Below are 13,767 nucleotides of genomic sequence, written 5' to 3'. Positions count from 1 at the left end.
AGTAAGGATATGCTTCTTAGCCTTTTTAGTTTAAGAGGGATATTAGTTAGCTAAGTGGTATAAAGAGATCTTAAAGTAAAGACTTTACTAAACTGTTATAAATCTTATTACTAGTAATAAAGTAGGGGTAAGTATATGCCCTATTAGCTAGGTAATTAATAAAGAGTTTAAAGAGGGAGTTAAAGTAAAAGGGCGGTGGCTTATTAACTAAATAGCTTAGTCTGGCCTTATTAGTAATATTAGAACCAGTTACCTAATTAACTAACTTATAAACATTGCGCTATATATCCTAGTTAAACGCATTAATAATTATGCTGTGGAGGTATTTAAGCTATATGCAGCAGGCCTGTTTATTATTATAAATATTATATTTAGTAGCCTATAAGCTTGCCTGCTATATATAGAAGTATATACTGTAAATATCTTTAATCGCTTTTTATTAACAGGTATAGTCTTAGTGCAAGAGCTAGTTACTAGCTATAATTTACTCCTTAATATTATAGCAGAAGTAGAAGGATAGCTAGTTAAATTTCCCTAGTTACTACTAGCTAAAGCTATAATCTTATAAAGCGCGCTGCATTCTTATTCCCTCCTTATAAACTATATCCCTAGCTGCAGTCCCTCTAATTACTTATTAATTATATTATAAGACTAACTCCTTAACTATAAGCGCAGAGCTAAAAGAGAAACAGATGCCTTAAAGTGCTACTAGTATAACTACTGTCTTTAATAAAGAGAACTTAAAAGAGGCAGTTAAGTAAATATACTTAAATAAGAAGTAGTGCCTGTTAATAAAGGCCTAGATAAGGCTGGCTATATTAAGAGATAAGATAGTAAAATATAGTATTATTATTCTAGCCTAGCTTAGCAGCTAGCCTAGTAATATAATATAGTGTAGGAGATAAAGGGAAATGCAGTCTTTAGCCCTAACTTTATAAGTAAATAGATGTTAGCCTAGTAAGTTAAGATCTGGCATATTAATATTAATATAAGCCTTGCTAAGCTAGTAACTATATATAAGAGTGCTAATATATTAGTAAACTCTATAAGTAGACTAGAGGTCTTATAAGTAGCTTAAGTTTAAGGCAAGTGCTTTTATATTTTAAGACTAGAAAGGGAATGCCTTAGCTAAGTTAAAAGGGCCTTTAATAAGATTATAAAATTAGCTATAAACCAGGCCCTTTATAAACTCCTTATTATACTAGGATATAGTAATAGTAATGCCTGCAGTATAGTTAAAGGTAATAAAGGGATATTTAGACTTAGTTAAATAAGGTTGCTTTTTATATATTATATAAGTGTTATTAGCTGCACTTTAAGTATATTATAACTACTAGAGTGATTTAAGACAGCACTTCCTCTATAATAGGATATAGTTATTAAGCAGTTTATCCTTAGCTAGCATTACCTGCTGCCTAATATTAATAAAGGTAGTGTCTTAGTCTATATAGGTAAAGTTAATGCTATAGTCTTACGCTATCTGCTACTTACTAAGTGCTTAATATAAAGATATTACTATATAGTAAAGCTTAGTGTTCTTAAATAAGATGTAGAGCTGCAGTCTGTAGAAGTTAAGGTGTTTATAGGCCTATAGCTTAATAGCTTTCTAAATAGCGTTAAGGTTACTAGGTAGTAGGGCATATTTTAATAGTTATTTTTAGCTAGTGTAGGTTATATACTCTCCCTTATCCTAGTTTAAGTTCTATCTTAAAAGTATTTTATATTCTGCCTTAGTAGCACTACTAGCAGCTATATAAGACTTTAGTAAGTGCTGTAGTATATTAGGCAAGTTAATATACTCCTAGAATGCTAGCAGCACTATAATATTTAGCTATCTTTTATAAGCGCTAGCAGAAAGGGCTTTTATCTTATATATATTACTATAGCTGCTTTTAAATATAGCTAGGAAGAAGATATAAATTTATATATTATCTAGGCTAAGGATATAGCTAAAGCAGTAGTTTAGTATTATATAAAGCGGCTGTATTATCTTACTGCTGTCTTTATTTAAAATATTAAGGGCTAAGTGTATATTATTTATAATACTAGACTGTATATAGTATATAGCTCTTTATAAAATGCCTTAGCTTACTACAGCTAGAGATAAAGGAAAGGCATAAAGGCTATTAATATTAAAGGACTTAACCGCCTTATTAGCTGTAATATTAGGATAAACTAAGTAATAGGTGTAAAGGCATAGTCTTAGGGGTAGTGTATTTAGGTCTGCAGTTCTTTTAAAGGCAGTCTGGCAGGTTTTAGCAATTATATTATAGTTATACACTTTATTAACAGTTATAAGGAGAAGATTTACTCTCCTTATCTTAAGGAGGTCCTTACTAAGATCTAGTAAATAAGGCAGCTTTATGCCTCCCTAGTATCTTTTAAAACTATGCTATATATTGCCTACTAAGCTATAGTAAAGGCTAATATAACCTTAGTCTGCTTAAGAAAGCGTTTTAGTATAATTAGCCTTATGCTTTTCTACTAAGTAATTAGGTATACTAGCCTATTTAGCTATAAGCATATAGTATAATATAGTGGTATAGCTTTTAATTAAGCTGCTGCTGCTAGGTAATGGCTAAGAAGCAGAGTGATTATAATCTCCCTAAATGCTAGTTTTTAATAATAAGGCGTTTAGCAAGAGGTTATATATATTTAAATTGCCTTTAAGGTGTTTATTTACTGCATTTTACTAAAAGGCAATAGCTTAATCCTTAAATACTTCTACACTTAATATAGCTATTAGCTAGTTAAAATTAGTAATAGGTAAAGACTATTATGCTTTAATAGTAAGTTAGCAGGCGTATTTAATAGTAATCAGGCTGCAGGTCTAGCCTCTATACTACTATATAATATAAAAGGTGGTTATTATAGGCATGGCTAATATAAGGTTAATAAATAATATAAGTTACTTTAAGGTAACTATAGCGCCTGCAGCATGCATTAATCCCTTAAGCAAGTCTGTAATAATAATAGTGTTTATTATTAAATTATAGCAGCTAAGTGTCTAATAGCTAACTGCAGTTACTTTAAGGTAAAAGATAGGTATAATAACTAGACTGCAGTTTAGTAATTATATTTCCTCTTCTAGAAGTAACTGTAAGTTATTAATATAAAAGGCTTTTATAATTATATAAATATAAGCTTTACTATAGTAGATAATAAGCTAGAATGCAGTAAGTAGGTCTTTTATTTTTAAAAAGTGTAATAATTAAATATAACAGGAGAGGTTAAATAACCTAATGCTTAAGAGAATATTATCTTTAATTAGGTTAAGGTAAGGGTCTGTATAAGTATATAAGTAAAGTTAAGTAAATGCCTAGACAGCTTATAGTATAGTCCTTTAAAAGCCTTATATATTTATATTAGCAGTAAGGGACTTAGTGGCCTAGTAAAGGAGTGTGTTCTTTTAAAGTGGCTGCTTTTATAATCTCTAACTCTATCTGCTTAAATAACTAGAGGCTGGTAATAGCTTTAGTAAAGGAGGGGATATATAGTAGTTTAAGATTTTATTATAAAGCACTTCTAGCTCTTTATTTAAAGCATTTAGTGTGTTTTTAGCTATATCTTTAAGTAATGCAGGCAGATCCTCCTCTTATATTACCTATATTTCTTTAGTAGCTTAGCTAAATAAGTTATTAGAGGGATTAGTAGAATTATCTTAGACAGGCAGGATAGACAGTAAGAAGTAGTTACTTAAAGGGGTAAGGGGTATATTAACACTTAGGTATATATAAAGGTTTATAGTAGTATTAGTAGATAGTAAAATGCTAGAGGGATGTAGTATTAAATAGCTAAATATAATCTTTAGTTAATTTAAGCTAGTTGCTGTTAGGGTAAGCGCTAATTTCTGTTAGTAGTAGTATCTTCTTTAATATTCTTAATTACTTTACTTATACTTAGTTTTACTATAGTATTTCTTTAGGCAGCCCTGTCTCTTTAGCTTTAATATACTTCCTGTTAGTAGGTAGAATATAGGTTAAAGCAGCATACTATTTATTATTAAGTGTAGATATAGCCACTTAGGTATAAGTAGATTAGTAAGGAAAAAGGGAAGAAGGGAAATATAAAAGTAGTTAGTGTTATATAATAACTTAGCAAGAAGCAAGTATAAATAGGGGGGCTTAATAGCATAGCTTAATTTCTATTAGCTAGGAAACTAGGCCAGACTAGCTAAAAAGGTATTTTTTATTAAGTAAGGCTTTCTANGTTGCATAACGCTAGGCTAAATATATACTAGTATAGATTTTTTAAAACCTTTATAATTAATTCTAGAAAAATGCTAGCAGAAAACGGAGAGAAGATTTAGAATATAGATTTTTTAATAGATTTTAATAGATTTTTTATTTAAGTTTTACCCTAAATTTTAAATTTTTTTTTTTTTTTCTATACCCCTAACCTTTACCCTTAAAGCAAGACGTGAGTAAAGAGACGACGAGTTACTATTCGTCTGTTACTCGAAAGCGAAAGGCGTGATCTTTAGCAAGATAACGGTTTGTAGGATTTGGCATAGAACTGCTGTGATTATATAATTCCCGCGCGGGTAATGCTCTGATAATTATCGCGTTATTATGCTGAGGTTATGGCAGGGAGGCTTTGGCGCCTGCGCGATAACGTTCTATTATCCGCGCGCGGCGCGACTGATGGATAATGTTATTAGTAATAAAGCGGAATGAGGTGCCGGTCTTGAGACTCTCGTATGTATTGCGAGGTCTGTATACAATAATAGGCGCCCCCGTGGTGGTGCACGCTGCGATTGAGATTCTGTAGATGAAAATTGGGATTTAGTAAGCTGTCTGTAGAGAGACTCAAGTTCCTAATGCATGAGAGAGGCTGCAAGTGGATAGGGGACTGTTCTTCTATATCTCAGTGGCTGAACTCCAATATGCATACATATATAAGATTCATGTTATACTTCGTTAGTCGCTGTGATACCTTTCCAAGGTGCATCCGCACTCCCCAGTCTGTATATAAATCAATGCTACGCTCAACGGCCATTGCACTGCATTCAGCAGTGCAGGGAAAGTCGAGATTGGCCGGCCTGCATAGAAGCTGATGCCCAATTGCTTTATCTTCTCTCCAGTCGCGGAATTGCTCAGAATCGGGAAGCGGCAGATATGGGTGCTCAATCCAAGTCCCCATCGGCACCAAAGTCGTCTGGTCATGAGGGCGAATGCAAGCCAGAACTCTCCCCGCTGCCATTGATATCGTTGAGCGGAATGTCTGTGTCTAGCTTCCTGTATCCTTTCCTTGCCCTGTATCTCTTCATGCCATACTTGACACTATACCTGACGCCAAAGATTGCCAATATCACGATTGTAATGGCCACAGTCGCCGAGACCCAAACCCTCCATCCGCGCAGGCAGCATGGGTACAAGGACATGAAGACACCGACCGCCCACTGCATCCAGGATTTCTTTCCCGGGTTATCGGGAGACAGCTTCTTCCGCACAAGTTGCTTGACAATGGGCCCCTGCGGCCCCGAGACGAATCGCTTGAGACCGAAATGAGGCACGGTTTTCTGACGAGGGTCACTGTCGGGATATTGCGCGTCACCCCAGAGTCCAGTATAGTAAAAGAAGGACGTCAGGTTTGTCGCTGCGGAGACGTTTGACTTGGGCTGGAAGATGTGTGTCAACTCGAAAGTAGCGGGATCGAGGTGATAAAAGTATGCCGAGAGAACGGGATCCCAGAGCCGTCCGGCATCGCAGTAGTCGACCAACGCTGAATCGTGGATGTGATCGCTGTGGAAGAAGATGCTAGTACCGGGCAATCGACGCTACGACTGGCAACCATCCAGTGGAACATGTGGACTCACCCGGGTGAAACATAATTCGCGTGCGACCCGTATGCGCTGAACACCAGAGGCTATCAGAGATCAGTTATGCACACTGTCCAACAAGCTTGCAGATGGGCATTCATGCAATCGTACTCGCTCATCTTTCATTAAAAGGGCCTTGTGATCCCAGGCATACGCAGCACCGCTCACATGCTGACTGTACCAGATGCCAATGGGCTTTCCATCGCGAAAGCGAACCATGTTATGCTCCCTTCGTTGCGCAGCCCTTTTAGTCCCACTGAGGCGTTTGAATGACGGCGGGAACTACTGACCAGTCGCCAACGTGATCTCCAAAGTGCATTCCGTGCTCTGTATCCTCAATCAAGCGGTTGAGAGGCTGCAGGACCTGTGTGATATTCGCGCCTCGATCGTAGGAGTAAAAGTAGAAGTAGAAGGCGTCGACGTTCCGAGCGTTGTGTTCGACCAGAATAACAACACAGGGCGTGGCGTTTGCAATCCGGCCGGAATCATCGGGACTCGAACCGTACAGCCATGCGGGCAACGTCGTGATGTCGTCGTTGGAGGTCAGGGCGACCTTGCCGCCGCCAATGTCATTGAGGATAGCGAGGTTGTCGAGGTCGAGTTCGGGCAGATCAGGGATGGCCGTTTGGTTGATCGTTGGGGTCGTATGGCGGATGTGTTGGAGCAAGTCTGCCGGTCGAAACGGATCATCCGAGTGAAGCCAAACGAGCGGTGCTGCATTAAAGGGACAAACAATGAGCCATCAATTCCATCCAAGCGTAGGGTCAAGGCCGGCAGTTGTGCCACGTAGACTTCATACCGTATCGAGTCACGTATTCGGGCACGATGCGATTCGACAGGGCCAAGATGGAACCCGCATCGTCTCTCGCCGTCGGCTTGCAAAGTACGCAGAGGCAATGCAGTGCCAACAGCGCGATGCTCAGGCCGCAGAGCCGCTGGCTAAAAGAACGTTGGCCGGCCATGTGCGATCCGCGACCCGACTCCGGAAGCTGGAGGGATGCGCTGTTTAAAACATTCGGCCGGCATTGCCGGCGCCATGGCGATGAATCAGACCGGCAGAACTAGACTGGCCGGGGTTTTCGGGAACTGGGATCAGCATCAGCAAATCATCGACGGGGCATTTGCGGAGTACTAGTCTCCTCTGGGCAGTTGACGACGTTGGGAGAGGCGGTCCACAATAGAAGCACACGAGAAACATCACCCACAGGTTTGCTGCGTCAGAAGCACGTGTGGGCAGCAGCCATCGCTGGCAACGAACCAATTGCGGGCGAAGGAGATGCAGCTTGTGGTTAGATCGGATGCTCCTCTTGGATCGACTCACAATGGCGTCCGGTGGTTCTCCCGCGAGCCCCGCCGCCAACGTGACAGAATCTCGCGAATTGCATCTCGCCGTTGACGAGGATGTAAATATGCCACATAAGGGAGAGGCGCATCCCATCGCAGAAAGACGATAAGAGCTTAAAGGCACACGGGTCATTGAGGCTCCGTAGAGTGTACTCCGTAAAGAACGACGCGATCAATTCAGTGGCGACAGGCTAGACTCGCGGTGAAATGATGTCATGTTGTAGATTATGCCCCAGTCGCGGTGCCAGCCTTCAACGGCAGCTCGAGTCCTGCATCAACTTCGTCCACTGCTATTATCATGAGACATTCGTTTGCTGCACTGAGCTTCAAACCTGCCAGCCGCCATTACTTACGATACGTCAGCTGCCGACACCCAGTCAGACTCAGATTCCACCACCAACAGCTCGCTCCTCAGCACACGATATCCTTGCATGACAGTTTGTCCATCCAGCGAAGCACCGCCGCAAACTGCCGTCGTTCGACTTGTTCCCCGAATGCAGTTACAAACGTCGCGCGCGGTCTGGAGACAGGGCTTGTGCATCTGACATTTCCTTCTAGTTGCGTGTGTTGTCTATCGAACTCTCACAAGGCCACTGCATTGGCTTTTGGGAATAGAGGAGGAGGGGGGAAGGAGATTACCTGCTCAAACAGCTGTTCACACGGGAGGCTTCTAGGTTACGTATCCTCACGAACTTGGCTTTGGCTGGTTATGCCTTGTGCCTGGATGAGGAGGTAAACTCGAATGACAGCTTGCCGCCGGCCGAAGTCTACCATTGCCTTGCCTTCTGGCTTCTACACTCGCGAGCGGCAATTTGGTCTTTTCCCTTGGCCGCAATTACGCGCCTGCTGTTACGATCTGAAACTGCGATGGGTTGGGTGAACTCGTTGTGTTTGACCGATAAGACGGTGTAGGCCAGAGATGCCGGCTCTCCGCGCTCTCTTCCTGTCATTCCGGACTTCCTTGACAGAACCCAAACTCTGCGCCCCCGGTGAAGGGTTACCACTTTTTCTTCCAACATCAGAACCCCCGACCACAAAATAGCCAGCCGCCTTGTGCTGGAGGAGGGTAGGGTTACCTTTCGGAGGGAGCATCCCGTCATTCGAGGTCGGAGCAAAGGTTCCTCTTCGTCAGTAAGATGCATGGCAGCCCGGTTACTACCGCCTGTCTGTAGACAAGAGACCAGCGCCAGGGTAATTACAGAGTTAATGTAGACATATAAAATACATATAGACAAATTCAAGGCATATCAGTAGCCGCTGTCTAGTAAGATGCAATCATATAGCGCGCGACTAGCTTAAACCTTTTACTAAGTGCTTTCTATGCTACCTAGAAAAAGAGCTGCTAGCCTCAAGGTAGAGAGTTAGTTGCAGTATGAGGCGCAAGCCTGATATTAGGTGTCTTATATTCAGTGATGTTGTATTAGCGACGTAAGTTCACTGTAATAATAACGAAATCGTAACATCACCCCCTACTACCTATAGTCCTCTGTATTATTGCTACCTACAAAAGAGCTGCTAGCATCAAAGTAGAGACTTAGTTACAGTATGAGACGCAAGCCTGATATTAGGTATATTGCATTCAGTGATGTTGTATTAACAACGTAAGTCTACTGTAATAATAACAGAACTGTAACATCACCTCCCACTACCTATAGTATCCGAGTTGAGCCTAAGGAGCATCACTGCGACTGGCGTGAATAAAGAGCATCTTGGGACGTCCTTGGCGCAGCTATAAGTTCGTGGTCCGCTGCATCCTCTGATCCTAACGGGAACTCTGCAAGAAGTTTCCAGAGACGTCATCACTTCTCATACAACATGGCACAGAATTTCCTTGCCGATCAGGCGGAGAAGGTCATCGGCCATAGTGCCCAGGACCGCGCAGCGCATACTGACATCTCCAATCCCGCCCGTGCAGGTGGCAAGTATGCTGACCCGAGCGGAGAGAAGATGAAGGCGCTGGTGTGGATGGGTAAGAATGACGTGCGGGTCGGTAGGTAACCGTGTCTTATCTGGCTACCACAAGTCCAACGTCGCTGACCTCGGGTGCAGTTGAAACGAGCAAGCCCAGGATCATTAACGACCACGATGCCATCGTCAAGGTTACAGGCTCCACCGTTTGTGGCAGCGATGTGCACATTTTGCACGGCCAGATTGTCCAGACGGAAAAAGGTGACATCCTAGGACACGAGTTCTGTGGCATCGTTGAGTCAGTAGGTCCGGCTGTCAAGAATGTCAAGCCCGGTGAGCGCGTTGTCAACAGCTTCTGCATCTCTTGCGGTGAGTGCGAGTTCTGTAAGAAGAAGCTCCCAACGGCGTGCGAGAAGACGAATGCGTCAACTCTCCAGAGAATCCTGTATGGCGGTCAGTTGTCGGGTATCTTTGGTTACTCGCACTTTGTCGGTGGTTATGCTGGCGGGCAGGCCGAGTACGTGCGTGTTCCGCTGGCGGACAACAATCTTCTGAAGATTCCTGACTCTGTTCCTGACGAGAAAGGTGAGCCACCGTTACCTCCTTCACCTGCCCTTTCCGTGACGCTCTGCGGAAAATGCCTTACAACTGATTGTAGGTCTTTACCTCTCTGACGTGCTTCCTACCTCTTACCATGCTGTCACCCACACTGGTGTGAAAGAAGGGGACACTGTTGCAGTGTGGGGTCTTGGTCCGATCGGCTTCATGTCCTGCTTCTGGGCCTTCCACAAGGGCGCCAAACGCGTGATCGGCATTGACAACAACTGGCGTACCGAGTATGCCAAGTCCAAGATCAGGGGACTCGAGACCATCAACTACAAGGCTCTCAAGAATAACGAGACGGTGCCCAGCAAAGTCCACGAGTTGGTGCCAGGCGGTGTCGACGTCAGCATTGATGCCACCGGCGGCGAGTACGGCAAGGGATGGACACACTCACTGGAGCTTGCCGTTGGCGCTGAGCAAGACACCAGTGAGATGATTAACGAGGCCATCTATGCCACGCGCAAGTTTGGACGGGTTGGACTCATTGGTGATTATGTGGGATGTAAGTGGACTTGTTTGAAGGCCGCTCCAAGACTCCATGAGAACAGTTCTGACAAACTGCTGTAGTTACCAACCACTTCAACGTCGGCGCAGTCATGGAGCTCGGTATTACTCTTGTCGGCTGTGGGCAGGCCCCTGTTCAGAGATGTGAGTCAAAGACCCTCTTGGTAGTGGCTGAGTAGACGCTTATACGTATTACAGATTGGGAGGAGCTTCGCCAAAAGATCGAGAAGGGAGAAGTCGATCCTACCATTATGGTAACTCATCGCTTCAAGATTGACGACATTGACAAAGTCTACTACATGCAGGAGAAGAGGCAAGATGGGCTTGTCAAATGTTTCGTCGAGACTCGATTCTCAGCTCCAAGGGCTGAAGGCACACCTGAACTTACGGCCCTATGAAAGGGTTGGGAATAGGGCCCACAGCGCTTTTTCCCGACTCGAAGCGTTGGGATGACCGAGACTTGTCTACGGAGTACTGTAATGCAGTTTCACGTTTCATACGTCGTATCACAAACTGCCATTCCGCTAGAGCTTCTAGAAAATCACACATTTGACTTCTACTGCATTTTATATGTACGTAGTAGCACAGCTGCATCAGCTACAGCGCGGCACGCATAAACGCCACGAGAAGGATTCCACTAACCGGCCAAGAACATGGAAGACGCTCTCAGCACCAGGTCGGGAAAGTCGCTTCACGCCTCGCAGGCCTGTGGCTTACGAGAGAATAGAGTCTCCAGGCGACCCCGTACTGAACCTGCTAGGATAGTGCCACGTTTCCACATGTTTCCATCCGTAAACGAACAATGGGGAACGTTCTACGTACCGACTAGAATCTGTAGTGATATTCGTTGGTTCTTCTGCTTCACGTGGACAGTCGGGTCGGGAACCCGCACCATCTGAATCCGGAAAAGGGCAAGGGGTGAAAGCACCATTTTCAATTGCTGGATGGCCGTAGGATAGAGATCCCGTGCTTTCTTCGTCCATACAGTACACGATCGGCGAGCAATCAAATCTTGTTACTATATTTATCAAGTCACGGCAGGTGCATTCTGGGATGGACGTTATTTTGACATATTGATCGTTCTTTATTGCATCCAGTCTTTGGACAATGCCTTTTCCACCGTATCCCGATGCTTATCATACAAATTCTCCGCCCTTGTCAACACTCACGGCAAATCCGTAGGATGGATGACTCTACGTGTGCCCGACCAGTCCCGCCTGAGGCGCATTGTCGGGATTGATATTGGCACCCGCAAATCCAAGAAGCTCATTCCAAGTATTGGCAGTGTCGGCATTCCTCGTGCCCAGCGCCGCAATCTTTGCCTGCGCGTCTGCAGCCGCTGCCTTTGCGGCCGCATTCGCTCCACACACGTTGGTGAGCTGGTCGTGAATCCGGTTGGTGATAATGTTGGGGTTGAGTGCCTCCTGCTGGCCCTTGTTGACTAGCGGGTCGACAGCCTGGAAGGTAAACTCCGTGTCTGAGCGTCCGTTGAGACCGGCCTCAAACTTCATGGTGGGCACGCAGAGGCCAAAGTCGAGTCCCTCGATGGTCGAGGCTACGAAGCCATCAAAGTTGCCAGTCACGGCGTTTTTCACGGCGCCGGAGCCGCTCTCGGGAGCCGAGCACACCATGGTGCTGCCGCTGCCGGTACAGCTCCCAGCCTGAGCAGCTGTGTTGCTGTTGGAAGAGGGCGATGGTGGTGCCGTGGAAGCTTGAGCAGTTGCAGAAGCCACAACAGCCGTCTTGGTGATGGTAATCATCGTTGTTGGCACGGGGATGCTGTTGCATGCCTGTCCGTCCGCCACAGTAACCGCCGGGGCAGCAGAAGCAGAAGCAGTGGGTGCACTAGACGACGAGCCGGCTCCCGATCCTCCCGCAGCCTTCTCCACGGTACCATCCGCGGCAACAGACGTGAAGTTTGAGAATCCATTGTTGATCATGACTTGAGCAACGCTAAGACCATCGGCTGCGAAGGGTTTCGTCTTGGATGCCGCCGCGTTCTTGTTCTCGATGTCCGACCCGCCAACCGCAGGATCGACCAGAGGCACCACGCCGCGGAGCTCAGGCGACTTGGGCAGTGTCGGATCTGAGCAGATGGACGGCACGCTGACGACGAAGGGGTTGAAGTTCTGTTCGGCCGCCACCAGGCCCCGGGCTGCTGCGACGGCGGCATCGCTAGTGCCCAGCTGGGTGAGGATGAGATCGGCCTGAGTGAGCTTACCGCAAGGGTTTGCGGCAGCCAGGAGAAACTGGATCGAAGTGCCGGCAAGGGTCGCGGCCTGGCCTGGTTGCCCGAGGTCTGTCAACGCTCCGATGGCGGCGATGGCGCCGTTGCCTTGTTCCTGACCGAAGCGGGCCTCTGCCGTGATGGCGAGGAGAGAAAGGAGAAGACCGCTCTTCATTTTCAATGATTTGGACTGGGCAAAAAGTTTCCGCAACGATCGACAATATGTAGAGAAAGAAAGAAAGAACTGACTGCAATCAATACAGGAAGAAAGGAAAGAGGCAGAGGCAATCGTCCGGCGATGCGTTACACTCTGAAATGACCGAAAAGATTGGCAAGATGAAGATGGAAAACAGTGGTGAAGTACTACAAGCGGGATCAATGCCAGCAAGAGACCTTTGACTATTTATCATTGGATTCACATCGCGTAGAACATGAAGCCATCGTAAACGACATCCCCTTTGCTGTCTACATGATACTATAGCCAGTCCCGTTTCATCTCAGCGCTACCGTCTCACAGCCCGCGCGGTAAAGGGTTGGCAATATGCCCCGCTGTTTCAGGAGGCCTTGCGGAGAGTATGCCCTAATCTGGAAGGGCAGTGAATTCTGATTCTGCTCATCGAGAATCATTTAGGAGGCACTGAGAATGGGAGAAGGGACTGTAGAAGACGTAGAGTAAAGAATGTGCAGGTAGTTTCAAACTCGCATTTCTGACTTCGAGCATCTGCTGAATGTTTGCAGCTTGCGTTTGATGCGGCTGCACACAGTCCCGACCATGTACGCGTCGCAAATTTACCGGTGCATTTCCGTCGCAGTATCTCCCAAATGGTAGGTACATGTACCTTGTGTTTGACAACACCATGCCACCAAAACTCAAAGGAAATTGGCGCGCCAAGATGTCAGAACGGATAAGTATGAAACGAAGGATGTCCCAGCCAGAATGTTGTTTATCTACGGGAGCGACGGCGTAGGAGAAATATCGGGGGTCGGCCGGTGACATCTTCCGGACAGTTGTGAAACAGAGCCCTACGGCCTCTACCTAGCTTCACTGGCCGCCGGGGGTTGAAGCTATTTTCGCTTAGAAGTCCTGGTTTTACGAAGAGAAGACATGGGTACAGACCCGGAAGTCCTACTCTTTCCATCACGCGCAGAGCCAGGAATAATAAATGCGAAGAGAATAAGTGAGATAATAAGAGAACTATTAAGAGCAGATGTAAGTGATGACACAAACTTAGTAGTGCCCGTTTCTCTCCATAGACCGGTCTACAGAACTGCATCTGAACATCGTGATCATAATAATCTTGATGGGACAGCAGGTCTGGCCAAACACAACTGATACTGAAGAGACAATTGTCTAGTATAA

General features: G+C 45.1%; 3 protein-coding genes across 3 annotated transcripts; 1 reads left to right on the top strand and 2 right to left on the bottom strand.

Moving 5' to 3' along the window:
* Positions 1–5,161: 5,161 nt before the first annotated feature.
* On the bottom strand, positions 5,162–6,783 carry CCMA1212_010446 (Putative vacuolar protein sorting-associated protein TDA6; the record flags this gene model as incomplete). Its single annotated transcript, XM_073707490.1, has 5 exons — positions 5,162–5,744; positions 5,819–5,868; positions 5,933–6,050; positions 6,112–6,535; positions 6,621–6,783. 5 exons carry the CDS (start codon positions 6,781–6,783, stop codon positions 5,162–5,164), a joined length of 1,338 nt encoding a protein of 445 aa, XP_073554091.1.
* A 2,197-nt stretch (positions 6,784–8,980) lies between these two features.
* CCMA1212_010445 (uncharacterized protein) lies at positions 8,981–10,578 on the top strand (the record flags this gene model as incomplete). Its single annotated transcript, XM_073707489.1, has 5 exons — positions 8,981–9,155; positions 9,215–9,658; positions 9,732–10,178; positions 10,244–10,324; positions 10,379–10,578. 5 exons carry the CDS (start codon positions 8,981–8,983, stop codon positions 10,576–10,578), a joined length of 1,347 nt encoding a protein of 448 aa, XP_073554089.1.
* A 795-nt stretch (positions 10,579–11,373) lies between these two features.
* Positions 11,374–12,582, bottom strand: CCMA1212_010444 (uncharacterized protein; the record flags this gene model as incomplete). Its single annotated transcript, XM_073707488.1, has 1 exon — positions 11,374–12,582. The coding sequence occupies one exon, from the start codon at positions 12,580–12,582 to the stop codon at positions 11,374–11,376; it is 1,209 nt and encodes a 402-aa protein (XP_073554090.1).
* Between the last annotated feature and the right edge of the window lie 1,185 nt (positions 12,583–13,767).

This window comes from Trichoderma ghanense (genome assembly GCF_004382785.1).
Source record: "Trichoderma ghanense strain CCMA-1212 chromosome Unknown scaffold_25, whole genome shotgun sequence".
In the NCBI taxonomy this organism is placed as follows: domain Eukaryota; kingdom Fungi; phylum Ascomycota; class Sordariomycetes; order Hypocreales; family Hypocreaceae; genus Trichoderma; species Trichoderma ghanense.
The sequence above is the reverse complement of the archived record's forward strand: the minus strand, read 5'-3'. Positions and strand labels throughout refer to the sequence as shown.